The sequence below is a fragment of the Pipra filicauda genome, unplaced genomic scaffold, assembly GCF_003945595.2.
Source record: "Pipra filicauda isolate LSUMZ 115617 unplaced genomic scaffold, ASM394559v2 scaffold1_size10287979_pilon, whole genome shotgun sequence".
NCBI classification, from domain to species: Eukaryota; Metazoa; Chordata; class Aves; order Passeriformes; family Pipridae; genus Pipra; species Pipra filicauda.
The window spans coordinates 3,170,226-3,194,343 of record NW_024104310.1 but is presented as its reverse complement, the minus strand read 5'-3'; the positions used below and the strand labels follow the sequence as shown (position 1 = coordinate 3,194,343).

General features: G+C 39.7%; 1 protein-coding gene and 1 long non-coding RNA gene across 5 annotated transcripts in view; one reads left to right on the top strand and one right to left on the bottom strand.

The window, feature by feature from the left end:
- Window positions 1-9,247: 9,247 nt before the first annotated feature.
- Window positions 9,248-10,432, bottom strand: LOC113986009. The gene is made up of 2 exons (XR_003540031.2): window positions 9,828-10,432; window positions 9,248-9,543 (listed from the first exon to the last, which is right to left on the bottom strand). It is a non-coding gene; the product is annotated as an uncharacterized LOC113986009 (long non-coding RNA).
- The window catches only part of ZEB1 (zinc finger E-box binding homeobox 1), a 122,055-nt gene continuing 107,962 nt past the window's right edge, over window positions 10,026-24,118 (top strand). The window contains exon 1 of one of the 4 annotated variants that reach the window (XM_027717305.2): window positions 10,026-10,110. In XM_027717305.2, the coding sequence (XP_027573106.1) occupies window positions 10,053-10,110 (58 nt within the window). In that variant the 5' untranslated portion in view covers window positions 10,026-10,052. Of the gene's footprint in view, window positions 10,111-10,861; window positions 10,948-21,601; window positions 21,688-24,118 lie in introns of those variants that run through there. The other 3 variants (XM_039380637.1, XM_039380638.1, XM_039380636.1) reach the window with 3 other exon arrangements.

The window sequence follows — 24,118 nt, the reverse complement described above, 5'->3', positions numbered from 1 at the left end:
TCTTAATCTTTCTGTGGTTTATTATTATAATTATATTTAACTGTGTCATTATTAAACCACTGCTCCTTATTATTTTCTGCATAACAATAAGCAGGTAATTTCTTAAACTTTTTGACTCTCTTTAGACAGGAAGGTTATACTCAGCATCTAACAGAGGAATTTAGCTTTCATCTGATACTGATTTACATCTTGCTTCAATATATTTCAATTAAATATGGCAAGCTGAATTATTCTTTCTAATACTGGAATTATATTTTCCTTATAAAAGGATTCTGGCTAGTCACGTAACAGAAGACAAGTCTGTTCACTGAAATTAATAGTAACTTAAAAGTTGGAGATTACTAGTCCCTAAAATCAAATAGCATCTTCTAAAGGGAAAGATAGAAAAATGATTGCTACATCCTCATCCTGAAACTTACAGTCTCAGGCTCCAGATCAATGTCCTGATATTAATTGCTCCTTTTTCTTTTTGAGATCATATCTTTAACTAGGAGGTAGGAAGGGCTCTAGAAAGCCTGCTGATGGATTGAAGTCTAAGGAGCACTGTGTCTTCCTGAGAAAGCATGAGCCTTCCCATGACTTCAGGAAATGATGGATCTCTGCAATGAAACAGCATGCTCACCTTTCATACACGATCTAGAGAATACAGGGAAAGCCATATGGCATGTCCTAAAATTAGATATCACTTAACATAGTACCTAATTGCAAGGCCACAGAGCCTACATCTGTTGGAACTGGGTGTAGCATGAAATGTCAAATGCAGATTTAGATCCAAGTAGGACCGCAAAAGGGAAATTAAATGTTTTTGACATTCTTTTAATTGAGGAAGAAAGAGCATCCTGATAAATTTGTTGAGATTCTGATGGAGAAGAGCAAAAGTTTGGAGAAACCTGAATCTTTTCCCATTAGATAAGTGGAATAAAAAGTATTTGGAACTTCTCTGCTACCTACTCCCTGATGTTACTCTCCCCTAGAGATGCAGAAATGTGTACCCATAGCTGGTAGTTATCATTATAATAGAAGCTGTTGGAACAAGAAAGTCCAAATGAATTTTCAAACACCCTTCTTGGTTATGGAATTTCTTATTTTGGCTAGTTTCACAAAGCATTTCGGAAGCCAACTCTGATGAATGAAGTGTGCCTGACATGATGTATGACCTTCCATATATTGCATGTCATATAAGTCAAAATCAAATGTAAGCATATGCCCAGGACTGTCTTCCATGGAAATTCGAAGATTATCTTCAGAGTGGGGTTTGGATAACCTGTGTGATTAGTATTTGGAAACTATTTTGAACAAGGAGGAAAGATACATTAACACATTGCTGAGTGACACACCTTCTCGAGCTGTAGGAAGAGATGGGGCAATGTAGCTAACATAATATGGCATAAAATTAAAACTCTGTGACTGAAAAGAGAAACATTCATAATTCCCATTTGTAATGTTGCCACCCATGCTGGATATAGCTGGAGCAGCTGAAAAGAACACTGATCTTACGACTGGAATCTGTAGCCTCTTCAGCCACTTCAAGTAAATGGGAGAAAGACTGGGTCTGCAGCTGCTGGTCCAATGTAGCATTTTTAATTTGAACTACTGTTGTTTTCAGTTTGCACTACTGTTGTTTTCAGTTTGCTAATACATGGGGATTTGAACAGCAGCCTCAGCTGTGGTGGGAGTAATCTCTTGCAGAGGGACGGGGCAGCCAGATGTGGGTATAACCAAGGGATCATGAATCTAGGCCAAGCCCATGACTTTGTGACCTTCCTAATCTTTAAAAATAGCTTTCTGTATGTGTGTGTGTGTATACAAACAGATACAATGTAGTAACAGGTATACACCATAAATGTTATCTAAAATTGTTTTGCATATTTTTTAGTATTCTGAAAGGTAAGAAAAGCTAATGAAAAAAGGCACCCTGAGCTCTTGTGTAGGAGGACATGAGAGACAGCATTGAGTAGCAAGCAAGCAAAAGAACAAATAGATGAATTTACATAAAATATTTCCATTCAGTTTAGCCATGGATTTTGCTCTGGTATATTTGGTGATTCCTGGCTGGCTGGATACTGTGTCTGTATTTTCTTTTATGTATGAAGAACAGCCTGTTAGCTGAGTTTGGCATTTCACACTAGGTAGTCACAGTCATAGACAGGTCTGTCTGTTTGCTTTTTTTTTCTTCGATCTTGCCCAAGTCAACAGAAAGGGTTATCCATCACTATTCCACAGGAAAAACAGGATGGGAAAACAGCACCAAAAAGTTTGCTTAGGATTCATACCAGTATGCATCAGGAGATGCATTAAGGAGAATGGAGACCCAAGCAATGCATATATCCTTAAAATGCAGTTACAGAGGCTGTAAAACTAATGTAGTGCATTGCTGTTCAGTTGAAAATGTGACTGTGATTTGACTCAGTTTAAGCCTAGGCTGTAGTTAAAATGTCTTGAAAAAGAGTCTGAAAAATAGTTGTGCATAAGGTACCTTTCAAAGCAGAAATTAACAGTAGTTGCAAAAATTTTTCAGACCTTCTGGAATAAACATTTAAGCAAGCAACAATGTTAAGATAAAAACATTACAGAACCTATAAACACTGTTTAGGAACAGAGCGGTCTTTATGAAGCAACCAGCTACTAAAGATAAAGCAGTCTAAGGTGAAGCATGCAAGTTAGGTATAGTCCTGGATTCATGGTGAAGAATGCTATTGAAGTGAGGAGCTTTTCCATATTGCAAATTAATCTCACAACAAAAATTAGCAATGAATCCTATTATGTTGTTGACATTATTTAGAATAAATGACATGGCACCAAAGTACTATTATTAATAACAATTAAGCAAATTTCTTCTGCCCTTCTCTGCAAGATGCTGCAATGATAAATGCAAATACAAGTACATCTGGCTGCAGGAACAAACTTTGAGCTTTAGAATTATACATCTCTGCAGAATAGTTATCCTCTCTATGTTAAGACTGCCCAGATGTTTTATAAACATTTGTCTGGATTTCAAATATTTAGGGAGAAAAAAAAAAGCATTTTTTTTAATGCCATAACAAATTCTTTTGTTGTCTTTGGTGCTGTATGATATATGATAAATTATGTGAAAATCCACAGAGCTGGTATGGCCTTGTCATTAAACAATGTCTAAATATATTTGGCAAAAAAGACATCAGTTGCAGGTGAGGCAACAAATTCTAGGCCTTTTCACCCTACAAAATTGGGAGTAAAAGTCAGAGCAGAGGGATGAAGTCATCTCCATAAACCCCAACCACCTCTTGACAGGAAAACGTACCTCACTGATTGGACTGCTGTCACGAGTAAGAGATGGGTTGGAATTCATCTCATTTTACTTATGTGCCTGTAAGGTGTCCCAGGTTCCACTGACCAGATCCTCACTAACTGCAAAAGCAGTTTGGAGGGACTAAACCACATGAGGCAGGTAAGTCCCACATATGATCACCTACCACAGTTACTAAACAGGAATGAGTCATTGCCTGCAAGAACTCAACTGCTTCACTGAATATCTACCAACAGCTACTGAAATAGGTCATGAATCCTTTAAGTAAAATTACCTGAAATACATCAAATTTTAATTGTATTACTCAAGACAGCTTTTTGCATTTGCAAAACAGTGGTCAATCAAGATCCTGCAAACATCTAAATTCAAACAAAGCTCTCATTTACTGTTTTCAGCTTCTACCTAATTCCAGTCACTCAAGATTTTTCAGTTAAATTCTCTGGGCATGTGAAGATCTGCTTCTGGTCCTCCCTAATCTGCCTAACTCTTCATTCTACCTGACCACCTGCAGGTCTTGAGGCTTGGCTTTTCTCTACCTGACTACTCTTCAGCAACCAATTTGGACTATTCAGAACATGCCCTGTATGCATGAAATGCTGGGTGTAATCCATCTTTTATATGAAATCCCAGTAGTCACCAAGATGCCCCAGGATAATAAAAACCAAGGTTTGATTATATCCCCTCCTAATAAAAGTCTGAACCATATCCGTCAGCAATGGTCTAAAGTCACCTTCCTAAAGACAATTCAGGTGGTCTTCATCTGTGCTAATGAATGTTTTTGGTTTCTATAAAATACTTAAAATAATCGTGGAACTAAAGAAAGACTGTAACCTAATGGCCAGAACATTTATTTAAATGGTGTAGAGAGTATTTTAAAGTCCTTAAGATGACACAGGAGCTCTCGTCCTTCTTACAGTACCTAGTCAGCATCAATAAGAGAAAATGAAGGTTCTTCACAAAAGCTAAAGTCCAGGGATTTAAGGTACTGCCCACCACAGACATCTCTGCTCAAAGCTCCCCAGTAAGAACAAGGAACCTAGTAAAGGAAATTTTCAAATAATTTAGTTCATAGAAACCCCTGGACCACCTGCCCTGATTGTAACAATTGCTCTAATCCAGACTTTTAATACTTGGGTAAAAAAAGATTTTTATTTGATCCCACACAAAATCTTTTTAGGCTTTTGCTTCCACAAGGGAAAACAGAAAATTTTATTGTTTGGATGGATCCAAACTAGGCTTTCCTTTTTGATATTGTAACCAAAAATTCTTGATATGCATAGTCCCACATGAAAATCATAATCCCTTTCCAATTCTGTATCAACACATGATCATTCTTGCACTGAACTGCTGTTCCCTGCTCCAATAAACTAAACTCTGATATAATTATACTAGAATTTTACACTGCTCTTTAGTTTCAACAAGTTTGGTCTATGCATCTGAGTTTCAAACATACTATTGTGCATTTTAACACCATATGTTTCTAACTACCAGACAGACCTCGCCAAACCTGAAAATCAGACCAACTATGCTGAGTGCACCAAAGCTTCTCTTCACATCCCAGAAATAACCATTACAATATCTGTGTTTCTCCTTATGGCATTGACTGACGTTTTGTTGAGGTCTCTTAAGCAAAATGAGACTCTTAATTCTATTTATTTGTTTGTTTTGATAGACTCTCATACTTTTTTCTTGTTTTCTTTATGTTAATTCTGTATATTCAGAAGACACACTGCAAGCTCCAACACAACAGCTTTCCTTTTATGTATTAACAAACATTCCCTAGAGAAGCATTATGCATTTTACAGTGAGAAAAAAAAAGACAAATGAGAGATAACAAATGAATAATGCCTAACATCAGAATGTGTTTCAGCAACTAAACCCCCCCAAATATAAATGAGAAGAATATACAATTACATAATTAAGAAATCAATTTTAAGTTGGGATTTAAAAAGCTGAATGAGCCAGCTGTACAGATATCATAACAAAGGGAATAACCCCAAATGAGAGCCAAATGAGCAATTGCACAAAACTGTGAGACAGCAAACAGCAAGGGGGCTGGTGAGCAGAACCAAATCAGAAATAGAGTGGAAATTACAGAAGGAAACAAACATGAACCCTATGGGAAAGTATTCACAATCCATTAGTGTTTAATTAGATAATATAAAGGATAAGAACACTTATGCAGAGTCATCATAAACAAAGATAAATGGAAAACGTGCTACTAATAAAGCTGGGTAATCTAACTGCACTACAAGGGTAATTTGATCAGTCACAAATTCAGATGAAATTTAAAACAAAAAGTAGTATTTTGATACAGCATTTTGCTACTGCATCTAGTGGCAGAAAATAAAATATTACAGTAGACATTCTCAGCTAAAGTTTTGGGTATTTTAAAAACAAACAAACAAAAAAATCACAACTGCTCGCTATCCACCACTTATACCCAAATCTGCATTCCAATTCCATTTTGAATATGCAAGATTTGTCTTTTGGATGAAGAATGTGAAATGACCTTTTCAAGTTTTTTTCCTTTTCTCAAATAATTTTTTGCATGTGCGAAGGCTCTGAAACAGAGATCACACTGAAAGTTAAAATTAGCATAAAAATGGAACTGTAGGTCCTTGTTATGTTTTAGTACGTTTATTTTATACAGCACACCAACCTGACACAGGTATCAGCACAGGTTAATTGCTTTCAAGAGAAAAGCAGTATGCAACAAGTAGGGCAAAAAGAGAGCAAGAGAAACAAAATGGATTTGAAGGCCTTTGTGCCCTTCACAAACACTTTTTCTTAACAAGGAAGATGTTAGAAAAGTCAATTGCATATATGCAAGTCATTGTAGCTATCTATAGCTATGTACATATTGATGCCTTATGGCAGTTTACATCCTTACACTTACATCTTTCAAGCAGGTACAGTCTTCTCAAATTGTGTGAGACATGACAATTTATTAGACATCGTAGCCTCAAGCTTTAAATTAACAAATAAATTCATGGTAAAATACAGAAACAGAAACCAAGATTATAAGATGAGGAAAGTGAAAAAAGATAATTTCTCTTGATAAATATTTACAAACTGTGCTCTAAGTGAATGTGCAAATTTCAAGCAGATTTACTATTTTTTGGGACTGTACAGTATCCCAGGGTACACCTTCAATATGGATTAGATTCATTTGGAAGCTTAAACAGAAACTGGAAAACCATCTGAAAGGGCACTAAACCTGTATATTGATATCTCTAAAATCAACATTTTATTCAAGATTAGTTCCTCAGCTAGCTGCAGTCAAGCTGCGTATTTCTGTGTCATTGTTTTCCCGGTAAATCTTCCAACTACAGTTTCTATAGAGGAGTGAAAACGTATTTAAAAAAAAACCTAAAAGAAAAAATAATCAGTTGAAAAATAAATTTTAGGAACTGACATTCCAAGAAATACATAGAATTGAAAATAGGTTTTCGCTAATGGAAATCAGAAAAAAAAAAAGAAAAAAAGAATCTCCACAAACTGGAAATGAAACAAGAAACAATATACTGAGTCATTTGCCACTGTGATTCTAAATTCATTAAACTAAATGAACACCATTAAATCTGCAATACTCAAGATAGGATGTGAAACTGCATTTCATGAACATGAACGAGGAGTAGGCCTACAAACAGAGGACTGATTGTTTTTATTTAATGATACATACTTAAGAGATCATAAATCATAACACAACATACATGAGTATTTTTAAAACAGGAAAAGCTGTCTATAAGAGTCATTAGTTAGTTTTTGAACATCCTTACAACAGTGTGACTATGGAAGTATTTTAATTCCTATCTTCAGACAATGGAAATAAATTTCAAAAAGGGTGAAGTACAGCAGCTATGCAATCTCAGGTTTCAACTACAATATAGCTATTTAGGTTGCCTAAATTCCCATACAAATTACTAGAAACCATCTAATTATCATGGATAACCACTGTATCAGAACTCCTCTTTTAAAGAGACATCTTCTCAAGATTACCACATTTAGGAGGATGAAGAAACATACTGCTTTGCTAAGATTTTCCAAAGAATACATTAATTAATGTCTGCATCCTTGACTGAAAAGTCAGATTGAAACATGTGCACCATAAAGAAAAATAGGATTTTCCACTCTTGCAGCACAAACCAGTTTAAACTACATATACAGTGTGTTCATATACTGCAGAACATGACAAAAATAGCAAGAATTTTAACTAGTGTGTTTGCATCCAGGATTAGAAGAAAGTAATAGGTCAAAATTGTTTGTCAGTGGCTGCATCCTTAATTCAGCACATTAAATAATGAGAACTTCGTATACTAAGATGTGAAGCGCCCAGTTGCTTGGATTAAACATATCAAAGTTTAAAAACCAAAAAAGCAACCCATCCACACATCTATTTACAAGTTGTGAATGAGACACCTTTCACAATGAATAGTGATTGGGGTCATCAATAACTTGATGCAAAACACTATCCTCTGTTTTTTTGGTTTCTAGACCTCCTTGGTATGAAAGATAACATATACAAAGATTGCTTTGGTTTTCTCTTCTCATTTATCAAAACTATAGCAGTGTAGAGCTACCAAGGCTCCTGCCAGTTTCAGTTCTGCTCTTCAGAAACTAATGGCCAGCAGGAGTTGTCACCAGTTTCTCCCAGCTGCTTGGAAATCTCAAGAGACTAGTGCTCAAACAGACACTATGGCTATTGGAAAAAGAGCAAAACAAACACCAGGAGACGATTTCTTTCTTGATTCTGCTCAGAAATTGCTCAAAAATGAAGACACAAGAATTCTTATCCAGAAGTGGAAAGTGACAAAACTCAAAGCAAATAAGGTCTTCAAAGTTGCTTAAAGAGGGCCTGGAATTTTGTGTGGGCATGCAGGGGAATATTCTTACAAATCTACAAATACATTTGTAGATTATTTTTTATTTGCAACTACCTTCTAAAACCATGACTAATTTTAAGGAACGAAAAACTTAGTATGAAAACCTGTACGTGATATTTTGCTTAAATTCATCCACTGAATGATAAAAAGCACCCAAGAATTCCAAAGCACCTTAAACCCTCATTTGCAAACAGTTTCACAGTGACAGGTATCTCCTGCACAAAAACTTGACAAGCAAGGAGGTTGAAGCACCAACAAAATTCTGCCCTAAAGCTTGCAATCCGTTCACTCAAAATCTTGCTGACAAGTTTCACTTTTATCTTGCAGTTGGTTTCATGTCACAGTTCTTAGCTACCCTTGTATTTGGGGTTCCTAATGCTTTTAAATGACTTCTATTAGTCCATCGAACATGTGGTATTGTTTGATTTGTTAACCTTTTTTAATGACTCTCAGGTAGATCCTTATTAAAATGTTGAGGTCAGCAGCCAACCAACACTGAGTAAAGATACATATGTAAAAACAATACACCTAAATTTACCAATTTTTTTAGAGATACCCGACAAATGATTTTTACCTGCAAAAATGTTTTCATGTGAAAACTTGTACACTTGTACACTCACGTGTACTCTTGTACACTTTTGCTGGTACGATTAATTTGGAAAATATCCCTTTGGATCTTTACCTAATTCTGCCTCCATTTTAGAGCAATACTTCTTTTCTAAGCACTTCTGATTGTACTGGCTTTTAGGGGGATGCAAGGTATGCCCACAAACCGGCAGTGTTCAATAGTTCCTTTTCTAGAGACACGCTATGCCACTTCCATGAAATGAGGTGATATGTTACAGAATGTGAACATACAGCATGTGGAAATGATGTGGAATTGCTAAAGACCTCAAGTTCTGCAGTGTATCAATTTCTTATTGAAAGTATCCCATTAACAGAAACACTTGCACTGAAATTTCATCTGTTTAGATAAAAGAATTCCCAAGAAGCACAGAATTTCAGTTTCTACAGAATCATCCTAGGATAAGGAGGGGAAAAAAAAAGAGAGAAATAAGGAAGCCTAGAAACAAACTCACTAAATTATTTTATTGCCTGAAGCGAAAAGCAAGAGTTAATAAATAGCACAAGCGTTTGGCGGTAATGCTTTAATTTTTAATACATTTAGTAAGTTTATTAAGCCCAAAGGAGGTCTTCCATTAATTATTCGTGAAAATTTGCTCCTTTCCCTTTATTATTTTTTTTTTAGAGGCATAGAATTTTATACCTCTTCTCCGCGAAAGCGGGAAGTATGACTCAGGAAAGCGCAAGAACGGCAGGTTCAGCAAGAACAGCGTCACTCTCGTCCAGCTGTTTGTCTCTCCATTGGAGCTGTAACGCAGGACGCCCGTCACCGCCGAACCAGCCCCTCCAGGTGACGGGCACAGCCCCGCCCGGCCCGGCCCCGGCCCGGCCCCGCCGCACCTGGGGGCGCTGCGGGGGTCGCACCTGGAGGCGCTCCCGGGGCGGCCCGGTCCCTCAGCGCGGCGATGCTCCCCCGCGGGAACCCCCCTCCGTGGGCTGGCGCCCACCGACACCCGGCGGGGATAGCCCGGTTCCCCGGCCGGGGGTCGGTGTGCCTGGGCCCGCCCGGGCGGTGCCGCCGCCCCCGGTACCTGCGGGCGCAACTTTTTCCCCCGCCGCCGTTCAAACGCGCTGCCGTAAAGCGCCCGGTCACCCCTGGCAACAAGGTTCCGGGCGAGCACTAGGTGTAGGAAGGTGATGTAAAAGTAAAACCACCCAGTGTCGTAAACCAGGTCCGGGGGGGAGGGGAGGGAGGGAGGGAGGGGGGCGGGCGGGGGAGGAGGTGACTGGAGCATTTAGACACCAGCGAGCGGATCATGGCGGATGGCCCCAGGTGTAAGCGCAGGAAGCAGCCGAACCCGCGCCGCAACAACGGTCAGTCACCCGCGGGGCAGCGCCGGGGCGGTGGCGGGGCCGGGGCGGGGGCCGGGCACGGCCGTCCCGAGCGCGCAGGGGGGAGGTCGGGCGGGCGGGCGAGCGCCAAAGTAATTCCCCCCGCCGCGGCTCCGCCGGGAGCGCGGCTCCCTCCGCACCGTTATATCCGCTACCTGGAGCCTCCCTCGCCGCCGCCTCCCTCCTCCGCCTAGCGGTGCCTCCGCACTCCGCCGCTGTCCGGGACCGTTACACGCCGCTTCCCCCGCACGCCCCGCGCCCGCCCCGCCGCCGGCAGCGGGATCGGGGCCCCCCGGCCGCGCCGCCGCCCTCCGGCCCGGGTGGGGACGGGGAGCCCCGCGGGGAGCGCCGGGGGAGCGCCCTCCGCCCGCCCGGCCGCGCCAGCCCCAACTCCGAAACTTGTTACCTGCGCGCTGCCCCGGCGGAGCGGGGCCTCCCCCGCGCCTCCCCCCGGCCCCGCGGGCGGGGATCGCCCCGCCGCCCGCCCGGCAGCGCCCGTGCCGCCCGCCGGAGTGCCCCCCTCGCCGGGGCAGCGGGCCGGCTCCTCGCTGCGGGGCGGCGGTGGGGGCACGCCGGGGGCAGCCCCGGCGGGGAGCACACACACGGAGGAGGCTCCGCCGCCGCCCCGGGCAGCGATTCGCGCGGGGGCAGCGCGGCCGCCCTGGGCCGGCGCCCCCCCGCCCGCTCCCGCCTCTCCGCCCCGCCGAGAGTTGGTCCCCGCAGCGCCCCGCGGCCGCCCCGCCGGGGCCGTGGGCAAGGCAGGCAGGGAGGGAGGGCTGCGCCCGGGCGGCGAAGTTTCTTCCCCTCTTGTCTTCGGAGGTACCTGTTTGTATAATAATGGGTGGTAACGGTTTGGCCGGGGGCCCCCGCTCTCTGCTCTCCGTGCGTGTGTGACCAGCTGCTGCAGTCTATATAAGGAATTACATTTACATTTCAGACTTAAGGGCTGCTGTGGGGTGGTGGTTCCCCCCCCTTTTTGGTACGTGTGTTACTTTAAGATGCATTGGGAAGGTACACGGCGGGGGGAATAAACGCTCGTAACATCCACTCTACTTATTTTCTGGAAAATGGAGAAGTAGTTCGGTCCTCGTAGCACGACTCTTCGCAGTAGGATGTAAAGCAGGAGATTTTGTAACCCTCCTTGGCAATTTTAGGTTTCATGTGGCATTTCCTGTGCAGGGTCACAAATAGGAAGGCTTTGCCTGCGATCTGAGATGTTTTCATACGCAGTGAATGGTCTCTGAAATAGATCAGAGTCGCGATCGGTGCTTCAGCTCTCTAATCCTGACTGTTCGGGGCGTAACGGTGATAAATGACGGCCTTTCCAGGGGCTAACGGGTTGGTTTGATTGCGTTGAACTTAAAAGGGTTTTCTTATTTTTTTCTGTGTGCGTTTTCTAGCAAGTATTTTTGTTTGCACGCTCATGTTATTAATTCCTTGTCCTTGTGTAAATATTTATATTTAGCTCATGATTTGGCTGTGCTAAAGGTAAGTTTGGAAAGTGCTTTTCTCTTTACCTTATTAAAAATGTGGATGATCAGAGAAAGGGGCTTTTCTTGTTGCTGACGACATGTGTGTGACATGTGAGTCTGAACCACCCAGTGTCTGTGCAGGAGCTGTAAACATGTTTACCTGAACAGGAAAGAAAATGGATTTTTCTCTTAAAGATCCAGTGATATGAATATAATACTCTTAGAGCCTATCAACAGATGACTTGCGAGAGAAATTTTCTGAAAACCTAGCTTTTGAAATCAACGGGGAAAAGGGATTCTTGATTGCTGCAGCAAATGGCAACTTGTGCAGGTAGAAAAAAAAAGATGGTGTTTAGTTTTCTCCTGCATGCGTGTCAGCCCCCTCCTGTCTGCTGCTTTCGTTCTCAAGGGAGGGATTTATTTACCACGCTTGCTGTCAGTGTTTTTCCTTTGTGCTTAATATTAGAAAACCAGATTTAAGGCTGTTTAGCACAAAATGTTTTGTCTGCAGCGTGTATCGCTCAGAAAACAAAAGGTGTATAAGATGCGATATCATTCCAGGTATCTTTCATCTTCATCACTTTTGGACCTCGTTTCTGCACTCATTTTATTTAAAAAAAAACCTCTGAGTCTTTATCAACTAGTTCTGCAATGTAGAATGTATTGTGTCTTGCTTTAGGCTGGTTTTGGTTCCTTTTTTTTTAGGAATTAAAACCAACTTAAGTCACTGTGCATTGAAGCATCAGGATCAGTTAGCTAATAGCTTCTGGTTAATAGAGATTTCTCAGCAGCGGGTTTATTTTTGACTTGCAAATATTTATTAAAGAAAAAGGCTAGAAAAATGTTAACCCTTTAACCTTTAAAATAAATAGGTATGAGACTTTTTTTCCCCTAGGAGTCTAAATGCACTTGGTTCTTACAGGTGAGTATCATATGTTAATGAGAAGTGAGCATAGAGGAGATGCATCAGTAATTGGCTTGTCTGTAGTATAAAAAGTAAAAGCGCAAAATTATGCTGTGCTTTCTCACAGAACATGTGATTATTAAAGAGAGATTGCACTTCCAGTATGCTAGTGAATAATACTGGGCTATGGCATCGAGTTATTATACTGTAAACTTTTCTTCTGTTTATCTAGTGTTAAACTTAACACGACTATTCTTGTACTGTAAACTTTTGTTGTGGAGGCTTGGTTGTTGTTTTGGGGTTTGTGTTTTTTTCTTTCCCCTCCCCCTGGCTTTTTCTCTCTGTTTGGGAGCCATCCTGGTGCATTAACTGTGGCTGGAAAGACAGTCTTATCTTCTTACCTCTAGAGCTGGTTCCTTTTCTACCTTGTTTATTGGTCCCTACAGAAGATCAGCAAAAGAGGTGATTGGCCCTGCCATTAAAACCTCCACTTACCAGGAAATCTGGCACTTCCTACCTGAAGAAAACTATCCTGTGTCATTGTCCTTAGTTCTGGCCAATACACAAAAACATCTGCTACGGCCAAGGAGTTAACAAAGTGTTGGGGCCATATGGTAAAGCAGAAACGTTGTGCTGGTCGGGATTCCCTGTTTCTGTCCGCTTCTTCCCGTTCTCTCCTTCTTTTGATAGAGAAACGAAAAGGAGAAAAGAGGGTTTATTTTATTTATTTTTTTTTTTGGCTAGTCATCTGCATAGCCGTGCCGTGTGACTTCTTTGTAGGTTTCAAATAGATTCAGCAAAAGTTTTCTCATTCCAAGTTGGTTTGCAGGGTGAGGATTAGTTCCTTTCTTAGATTCTCTCATACATTATAGGATCGTCTTAGCTCTTATTAAACAGCAAAACATCCCATTCTTCAGCAATGCTGTGAGACAAATAAAAAAAGCACAATATTTAAAGCTTTCCTTACTAGAGGGTTAAAAAGATGTTCACCTTCTATGTAGGTGTTCTGAAAATAACATGAGTATGCATTCAGGTTTTCAGATACATATTTAATGGCAAAAGAAGACTGTATGAATCTGAGTAAGTTCTGCATACTGTCAGGTATATGAGAGGAGAGAGTATGAGCCAGCTTTTTTAATTTCTGGGTTTTTTTACCCCCTGGTAACAGTGAGATCATTGTTAAAAGGTTATGTAGATTGACTTGTTAGAGTGCTGTTTCAGTTGCTTTACAGTTGGATCTCCTTTCTTTTTGTTTCTATTAGATAACAATTTCATATAAAGTTTTGTTACAAAGCTAAGGACTGTAAGGAGATCTTAAGTGCCTTTGAACAAGGCAAAAGCATGGTGTATTTCTGTTAGCTCCAAGGTGTTAACTACTGGCAGGATGTCAGGTGTTAGTGACGCTTGGGATACATTCCTTTTTGTCTTCTCTTGCCCCCTTGCCTTTCTTTTTGACTAGGTATCATGTTTTCACTGTAGCATTAATTTAAATTTGCAATTTGGGATTTGTGGAATGTAGCCCGAGTTAAAATTCCAGGCACAGTGAACAGGTCTACATGGACAACTGAATTAACTGTTTGAGTCCAGGGAAATCTTCTCTCATATAAACAAATAATACTTCTGTTTTAATGTTAACTACTGAAATATGATGGAAAGACTCTTTAAAGGGTCATTATGTCTTCATTTTTCTCTTAGTAGTCAGTGCTTGTTATTTTAACAGTTGTGAAGTAGAGTATTTTAAGGCAATTAACTACCTGAGGCAGGTTTTTTTAAGATGACTAGTTGCCTGAAACAGTTTTCCCTGCTTGTAGGACTCTGTAAGTGTGCTGCTGAAGAGGTTGATGAAAAGTAGCAAGGAGATGAAACTGTCCTTCTGACATGGTCTTCCCTGTCATACAAGTAATTGAAATTAAATATTTGAGTTAAAAGTCTGAGGATTTGACTTCTTTGAACACAGTCCAAATTTTCTGTTGAATATTTTCTGTTATACCAGATACCCCTTCTCACCGAGTCTTTTTGTGGACTTTGGGCTTCATTACAGGCCCTGTTAACTGGTATTACTGACTTTGGTTAGCTCCTTGCTGTGTGTGAGCTCATCTGTTGGTGGTGCAGGGGGAAGGGGTTCTACACTTGTCCCCTGCCTCCTTCCCCACTGGGACTCAGGTTGTGGTATTAACCTGTCATTTCTTCTTATAGAAGTTTTCTGGTGGTGAGGGGAGAGGCTGGCGTATTCTGAAGGCAAAATATGACTGTAATGCCTTTCTTCATGTGGAAACAGATGTTTTAATAGGGTTTAAGATGCCAGCGAAGGATGTCAGACACTTTTAATATTTGTGGCACTCTATATTATTATGTTATAGACATAAAACTAACTTCCATGAAACTTGGATTGCAGTTTTTTGCTTGTTTGGTTTTTTAACTGATTTTTGAGCAGCTGCTCTGTATTGCAGAGAAACTGCTGCAACTACAGTATCTGGCTGAATGGCTCTTAAGAATCCCTACTTCTAAATTCAGTCATTATTATGTACCAAAAATATAAGCTTATTGCTTTCAACTTGTTATTTGTTTGTAGTCATTTCAAAAACTCTAATTCATTGGCATTGCAAACTGATTAGAATATGATGTCCTTTGTTGACTGTAAAACCAATGTTTAACAGTACATACTGCATCTCTGGAGATAGATTCTATTTGTTATAGTTTCACACAAAAACACAAAACAAAGAGGTTGAAAAATTAAAATAATTCTGGTTTTATGTAGGCTTTCATACTATATTTCAAAGTACAGTTCCAGATAAACTTTCAGCTGCTAAGTATCAATATTCCTGAAGTTTTGGTGGTTGTTACGCACATCTTTCCAAAGGACTCACACCAGGTAGGATCTTGTTTTTTTTGGGCAAGTAAGCAGGACCCTGACTTTAATCTGTGGTCTCAGAAACATTGGTCCTTCATTCTGGCAGCTATAATAGGCCTGTTATTTTTGAGAACTGAATTCTCAAGTGACTTACCCAAGGTCGCACAGGAAGTCCATAGCAAGACTGAGTCTCAGTCCATTTTTAATTCTCAGGACTACCCTCGCATTTAGCTTGATCTAGAGCCTTAAAGGGAAAGAGCAATTTTATCATTTAGCAGTTACTATTCCTTTCAGCTTAAGTATTTAAGTTCTTTCATATTTGTTGTATTGAAGTATTTGTACTTTCAGCAAACAAGTGGCAAGATACAAAATTCAATTCTGTGTTTAGTCATTTTTAGATGGTATTAAGATAGTGTCTTCTCTGGTGATGTTTCCTGTTTTCATAGTCAATGTTGATGTAATGATGTGCCAGAGAAGTAGAATTTTGTCTTCTGGTGTCTTTCTGTATTCCCAAATCTTAAATTCAATTATCTGAGGATAGATAAAAGTGAAACACATTAGGAGGGAATTAGCTTAAGACCTGCGGTTAACATCAACATATATACTGCTATGTGGAGGATGTTAAGGGGACTGTTTTCTTGGGGTTTAACATCTGGGCAGAGATGATTTAATCAGATGTTGGCTTTGTTGTGACAGTAGTGACTAAAGAAGAGTCTCAGCATGTGACTGGTATTTCTAATACTTGAAAATGCTAGGTAAATAAAAAAGCATAAGTCCTCCTTAAAAGAAAAAAAAAATTCCCAGAAACTTGTAAGTAAGTGTCTGGGCTGATAAGTCTACTTGACTGGGACAAACACATGCAAGTCTAGCTTTTTTAGCATGACAGCTGCTTGTCACAGGTGGAGTCATGTGGGAAGTGGCTGTGGGTGCAGGTGGGTGATGCTCCTGCCTGGAGAGCCTGGGCAGCATGAGGCAAGGTGGGTGTGAAGAGTATTCTGGTATCTTCATTTAGTGAAGATGTGTGGTTAGCTCCAGTCATGAGTTGCTGCAATAGATCAGTTTTGATAGGGATTCTTTCTTGTGGAGGGAAATGCTGTTTTAAGTATTTAGTAATTAAAAGTAAAAAATAAAAAATGAACAAACCTCCAAGCACAGCATGAAGAGCAGAGGGCTGTGTGTATGAGCAGTGCATGGGCAAGGCAAAGAACATGTGTGGGGAAGGAGGGAGGATGGAATGGACAAGGGAGTAGTTTGCTTCTCACTCAAGGGCTGATACCTGCTTTCTGGTCCACCTTAGTGGCCTTCCAGGGAGTGGCATTTGGTTGCTGGCTGAGAAGATCACAGTGGTAAATAGCTTTGACCTCAGCTGGTTGAGTGATGCCTCTAAGTACTGGAATTGTTACTGAATTGTATAGGGGGGTTCATGTGTGTAGGTTTTTGTAATGCTTTCTGCTTCCATGTTATGTTGGCAAGGTTTTTAAACCTCTTATAAACCACTACCTCTAATATTCTGATTGAGTTGATTTCTTGAGCTAATTATCATGTGCTTGTGTGTTTCTCAGTCTTGGATTGCTTTTCTAGTTGTCCAGTTCCTAGCATCTTATTTTTAAGTTGTTGGAAAGAGTAACAGAAGTTTGATATTTTAAAAAACCATTCACAGTTGTAGCTTTTTAATCTTTGCATGACCTCCTCCTTTAAAGAAAGATTAGAGTTATTTTCAGTTTTCCTATTGCATTGAGCCACAGTTTGTTTATTTAATAACCCATTTTTTCCTTTGTTGTGTAGATAAGTAATATTTCTGTAGGACAGTCAAGAAAAATGGGAAGCCCAGTCAAGAGGAGTGAGACTTGATGGTTAAAATACTGACTACAGTTAAATGCAGCATAGCTTTATAAACCTCAGTACTCCTGAGAAAAATACTACCCCCATCACCACAGTATGAAAGCACCTTTCAGGCAGTAAAAATATATGTCCTGAGCCTTCTCTTCCTTTATCTTGGCCTATACATCCCATTCCTCCTGTGAGTACCTGGCAGCTTACATTCATGTGTTAGGAGGATAGGTGATGGTAGAGTGGAAAGAAGAAACTTGCTAAGTTTGTATCTTTATGTGTGGAGCAGCTAGGCAGTGATTCAGATGTTTCAGTTGGTTAATGCTGAACATATTAGCCAGGTTTCTTTACACTTGTAATATTTGTTCCCAGAAGGGATAATAGGGAAAAAAGAAGGCTTTTTTTACTGTGCCTCACTCTGTGATTTTTCTCAGATGCCATTACTGTAAGGTAACTGTATCTTTTATTTTAACATTCTTTTTCAGAGCAACAGAAGTTAACTAAAAATATGCTTTCCCATTTTTGAGAAGTTTGAAAAGCGGCCTGTTTCAGTTCTCTCCTTTTCAGCTGTCATTCCCAGCTGTCACAATCTCCTTGATGTGAGGACTTTACCCCTGTTGTTTCAAAGCAGTTTGGTTAACAGCTGCTGTCACCCAAAGGTTAAAGCCTGAAAACTGGCATCCTTTATTGCTTCCTTTACAAATGTTTGCTTTCTGTTTGGTAGCATCTTCCCCGTTGCTCTGTCTTCAATGTGTTCCACTGATCCTATTTTTGGAGAACTATGTAAAGCAAACGAACATGTCTAATGATGAATGTATCCTTCCGGATGTGTTGGGGTGCTCAATTATGGCTGAGAAGAGAGAGTAAAAAAAAAAAAAAGGAGAAATTCTGGGCTGTGCGGAGATGACATTCCATCCCGTTCAGTTAGCATCTGTGAGTATGAGTAGCAGTCCTTGTTCAATGAAAGGACGTGTAAAATCACTTGTGTATCAGAAGGAGAAGAAACAACTGTTCCTTAACTAACTGCGTAGTATTCTGTACTTCTTCTAAGTATATTTGTTTTATTTAATGCAGATATCCTTCTTTCTGCAACCTTCTCTGTTCTTTAGCTTCTCATAGGTCAGGCATTAGATCAGGAACACTGAAGGGGCTGGCAAGAGCATTGGAGGTAAATGGATTATAAACCTGGCTTTCACCATGAGCCTGAGAGTAACTTTCATGGACAACACTTGAAGTAAAGGGGTTAAGAGAGTCTGATGTGGTAGAGTATTTTTACCTATGAACTAGTGTGCCTGTCCTTGTTAGGATCAAATGCTGGTTGGACCAGTGATGCTGGGAATACCTTCAGTTATTGTGATATGTGATGTTTTCGTTATTTCAGCAAACATCCCTTTTCAAATTCTCTTTGATAGACAACTGACAGACACTGAGGGCAGTTTTCTGTTCCATTTTGCAGACATCTGTCCGCAGCATGTATATGGGAGAAAGCAAAATGAAATTACAAAACACCACAAATGTGGTATGATTTTAAAAAAGGCCTGGGGAAATCTATTCCATCTGAAAAAGGGCAAACCAAGGAACAGAAAAATCAGACCTTAATTACAGAGATTAAGTTGCTTTTTGCTAAACTGGCAGATTTGACATAAAGAAGCAGGTTGTACTTTTTGTTTGTTTGTTTTCCTAACACTTTTCCCCTTCCCTGATCTAATGTAATTTTTCTTCATGTCCAAAAGATGAGTTGTCCTGTTGCTGAAATACACTTATCTTTAAACAGCCTTTCTTAATGTCTTGAGGAATTTCTGCCTTGTGTAGCTTTCAGATATGCATCAGATTTTCCTTTTTCATGCCTTTTAGTCCATTTTATTATTTCTCCTAGATTCCTGTAAACTATCTACTGTAAGTCATGTGAAGTCCTGAACTGGACTCTTTAGTCTTCCATCCCGTTTTCTTTGTCTTTCCGTAGCTTTTTTTTTTTTTCTTCCTAGTATTCCCGGTAAAGCTATTTGATAAAGTGAGGCAAAATAGAAGTAGTTACATACTACTGGATTCATTCTTGTGTTATTGTTCACAGGAAGGACCTAGGTACAGTTGGCCCCACAAAGAGCATGAGGTGGTGAATAAGGACTTTGAAGCAGATTTGGAGCTGTAATGACTGGCTTCCTTCCCTGCTGCTGTCCCTTCCCCTTCCTTGCAAAGCATTTTCATTTGAAAAACTAAGGTGTGGTCATTGGGCATATCTGTTCTCAACTTCCAGTAATTTTTTGCTCACTGCTGAGCTACACCATAATTACATATGCAAATGTAGGTTTTTTTTTTCCTGCTTACCTTGTACATGTGGGAGAAGAAGATAAGGTTGCAGAATACTTGGGGATGGTGCTGTTTTTGAGGAGGTGCTGCAGACTGCCACAGGAGAAGTAACTTGTCCTGCCGGACAAGACTCAGTGGGGGATTTCAGAACTTCCAGGTCTCAAAGGCAACAAAAAAGCAATATTCTTGCCAACTTTAAACTTTAGATAGTAGCAGATTTTGGCAATTTGTTATAACAACCTATTTTAATACATTCTAGCTACTGAAAGTGTATTTGCAATTGCAATAGATATTTGTGTTGCAGACATTATATATATCTCTATATGTGTAGTTAGATTAAATTATTGGATATATTACACTTGCTTGAATGCTCCTTGTAATAACACAAGGTAAACTATTGTTCATAACAGTGTTGTAAGGATACTAAAACCACCAAGACTAATTCTATGGAACAGACTGTTGTGACAACTCCTGCCCTTCATGGTAAGGCTTACTTTGTACTTTTTCCATATTTGAAATGGACAGACCTACTGTGTTCTTGGAACCCTAAGTATGACTTAGAGCAATAGTGGATAGAATTGGTTCTACATTGCAATCAAAATGCTGGAAAGCTCTCTCTGGACAAAAGTGGAATAACTTAGAAATGAGAAACAAAATTGAATTGGTAGTTGTGGCACAGAAAAGGGAAATAGTTCCAGTGACATATAACACAGTATAATGTGCCATAGTTCTGTGGTTTTCACCATCTGATTAATCACACCTTCAGGGATCAACCTGCATAGCTGATGTGGTAGTTACATGATGGAGGCAGGCACCTTAAAAAGATGAGCCGGGTTTTTACCTCAGCATGTGAATGACTAAAACTAGTGGCAGACTTTGCTTCTGTGAGCTAAGCCAGTTCACACAAGGGGAATTTTGTCTTTCCAGCTCTAAAGGTCACAAATAGACTTGAACAAAAACCATGACACGCAACAGAGGTTTATAATCCTGACAGAAAATTTTTACAAGGTATTTGATGAAAACTGTTGTGCGTAGATCTGATGCTTAAAAAATATTTTTGCCAGTACTGCCTGTGACAGTGCTAAGGTGCTTTCCTTCAGAAACAAAATAAGTAAGGTAGTTAAGAACTCCAGGAAACATGGGTGTCTTCTTTATTTTGGTATGAAGTTGCAAGCCTTCTCAATTTGTTTATGTCAAGCACTTGAGAAAAGTAATTAAAAAGCTCCTTGTTGCAGTATGGTATGCAAATCATTTCACTGTATTTTCTTTTTGCATATGTATGTGTCACAACAGTTTGGCATATAGGCAAAATACAACTTTTCTAAAAGGTCTGAGTTGTTTTCTGAGCAGGTAAGAAAACAGAAGTGCTGAAATTGATTACTTGCCAAATGTCTTGTTCTAATAGTTTACAGTTGCCTATTTAGCCTTTTTTTCATTTTTCTAACTTTTGACAATATTTTTAAGCATTTTGAAGGTCTTGTGTAGCAAATTCTCAGAATAAAAAAAAAATGTTTGACTTTTCAAGTTCCAAGTTGCTTGCTTACTGAGTAAAGTCTTCCAGGTTGTGCATTAGTGTACCTTAAATGGGCATCCTAGTTAAGCTTTTTGTCCTTTAAATATTTCCCCAGCCTGTCTACCTTGAAAGATCTTGTGTGTCTTCCTTCAACCACAGAAGTGTTAAGTAGGACTGTCAATCAAATGTGTGTCTTGTTCATTCTTGGGTCTACTGTCAAAACAGTTTGTAGCTGAAGAGGGTGTGCGCATGTGCAACTGCATGTGCTGTTTTCCTGCCTTTTCCTTTTGTCTGTCAAGCTTCTGGCTGATAGCAGATTAGCCATCTGAATGTGGGCAGCAAAGAGTAATGGGCTGTACAAAGTGCCTGGGGCTTTTTGCATACAATAAAATGACTCAGTTATAAAGCAAAAAATGACAAGCCTGCAATGAGGATATCTGTATTGGGGAGATGGAGAGTAGCCTTTGGCTTATGATCATGTTAATTGATGTAAAATAAACTTTTTTTTTGCAACTGTCAAAAGTATTCCTATTTGCTTTACAGAGTAATAAAGATTCTTCTAGCAGGAAAATACTGATGAGCTAAATGGGTGATGTACTACTTGCTCTTCCTGATTGCTGCATATGTGTGGGGAAGGAAGGGAGTAACAGCATGATGGCTCAGTTTCATTTTCATCGTGCAGGTGTGTGTGGTTTTTTTCTTTCTTTTCAATTTTTTTATTTCAAGTGTTTTGCTTAGTTATAGGATTACATAATCTCCCCTGCAGGAGTGTTAGGTTTATTAAGTCTTTTGGAAGATGTACTAATACAGATTTGAAGGAAATTGGGCCAGAAACATGGTTGACTGAAACAGAGGGAATCCAGATGTTGGAGGAAGATATAAAATATAAAGCTGTAGAGAGTTGGATCAAACAAACACACGAGTCTGTGTGCAGAAGCACAGTAGCAGGAAAAATAACTATGAATCCTTTCAAGTTTTTCTGACAGCTGTTCTTACCCACTGTAAGAATCTGGTGTTTAAAAAACCCTCTCAATTGTCTACAGTTTGTGTCCATAAGTAGTAGTGGCTACTTGTGCACTTCCAACTTCTAGTTATAGCTTTCAAAAAGACTTTTTTGTTAGCTTGTTTTTGTGGCATTCAAGTTCTAAAAGGTGCTCTCCCCACTAAAAAAGAGAGGTACACTACGTTAATTTGTGCTGAGTGGAAGATCTTCCTGGATTGCATCTGCTCAGGAAATGAAGGCAGCTTCAGATACATGTTAGCTTCCAAACTTAACTGGCAATTCAGCATAAAACCAATTTGTTATATAGAGTATAAACGAATTTAACATTTCCATGTTAAAACATGCAAAGCTTGTCCTAAAATGCTTAATTGTAAAGAAAAGCCTTAAATGTCTGTCTCACTGTTGAAATCTGTTCAATACGTCACTGTGGATACAACCTAAGTGGACTCTGCAAAACTATGCTTTAGTAGCAAAATGTACAAATTGAAACTTTTAATAAATAAAATGGGAATACTGTTTGAACAAGCTTTGTGTTATTTATTTTTTTTTTTTTCATTCTGTTAGCCACTGCCAGATCTCATTGTGACTGTTCTGGACATGTAGGGTATTTGCTGTAAGGTTGACATCCCTTGAAGATCTCCTTTTAGCCATACTTTACAAACCAACTTTTCCCCACGCTCTTGCATTGATTTGCCTTAAGCAAAAACCGTTCCTAAAAAGTTGTACTCCCTTTCTCTCCTCCAATAAAGTCTGCCAGCTCTGCATGTTCCCCCAAGAAAAAGGAAACAACTGAGAATGATTTTGAGACTGATTATATCACAGAGCTCCCCAGATGCTGCTCCCTTACGGCAGTATCAATTCACTTTACATGCATTTTTATTATGTAGTTCAGAATTGTTTCTATGATCATATGAGCTTTTTATGGTGCTGAAGACTGTAGCTGCTTAGGAAGGAAGCTGGTGATAAAACTAAAGCTTAGTTAACTATCTCCAACAGTGGGTAGTCTGTAGCTGGTGACAAATAAAATATGTTCCAGACTAGTTTATTAAGAGATTTGTGGGGTTTTTCTTATCTCCTCTTTCCTTGTCCCATGTGATTGCTGTGGTTTACAGTAGGAAGCCACTAGTTTCTGCAGTCATAGATGGAAAGGGAGGTGTATTCACGGGTAGGTCATGCAAAGACATCTGAGTAAAAATAAGAAAGTGAACTGTGTTACGGGGGAAGGAGGTAGCTACATTATTTCACAAATCTTTCAACATCTGTAACTTTATTGGCACTACTGAAACCAATATGCTGCACATAAATGCAACTTTCCTAAGCTGCATTAATGAATATGAATTAAAAAAATCTAAAACTGTTCCCATCTTCTATGTGATTTTCATAATTGCACATCAGCCGGAGAAGGGTATTAACTGCCTTGGACTGACCCAGCCCAATATGGCTACAGTGGTGTGCCATAGCTGGTTTTCAGGACAGATCTGGAAAATTGCAAAATATTCCAAAGACAAAGTGGTAAAACAGTTGAAAGCTCCACTTAACCAAAAAGAACTGTAGGAAATATGGCTTTCATTATCTTAAAAGTATTTAGGTAACATAGAAAAAATATTCTTCTGGCAGATAGTTTTACTCTGTTTTCTGTGTTGTATAGACTGCAAGAATGGCATAACTGGTTCAAACACCATGCATGAGGAAAGTCTGCTGATATGAAAAGATCTGTGCTAAAATATTCCAAACATTCATAAAAGAAGTCTTGTGATGGGGTATATACCATTGTGGGTGGGGAGAGAGGGGTGTGGAACTTAGTGTTCTTGTTTCCTAGAGTTGTATGATTGCTCTTCATCAGTGACCAGTGATATGACACATCAGTCTGTCTGACTAAGCTGTAGACCATTTCCAAATGTCCCTTTCAGACAAATTCAATGCAACCAGGAATTTCTGAGAACTTTAGCTGGGCCCCACTAGTATGGAAATAGGCTTTTAGTTAAGTAGTCTGATTGAAGTTCTTTATTGAAAAATACACTAGTAGAATGTAGTCCTAGTAATAATAAACAAGGTTAGCTTTCAATTTTATCAGCCTTTGTGTTGATGTTTAAGATCTCTTTGTAATTTT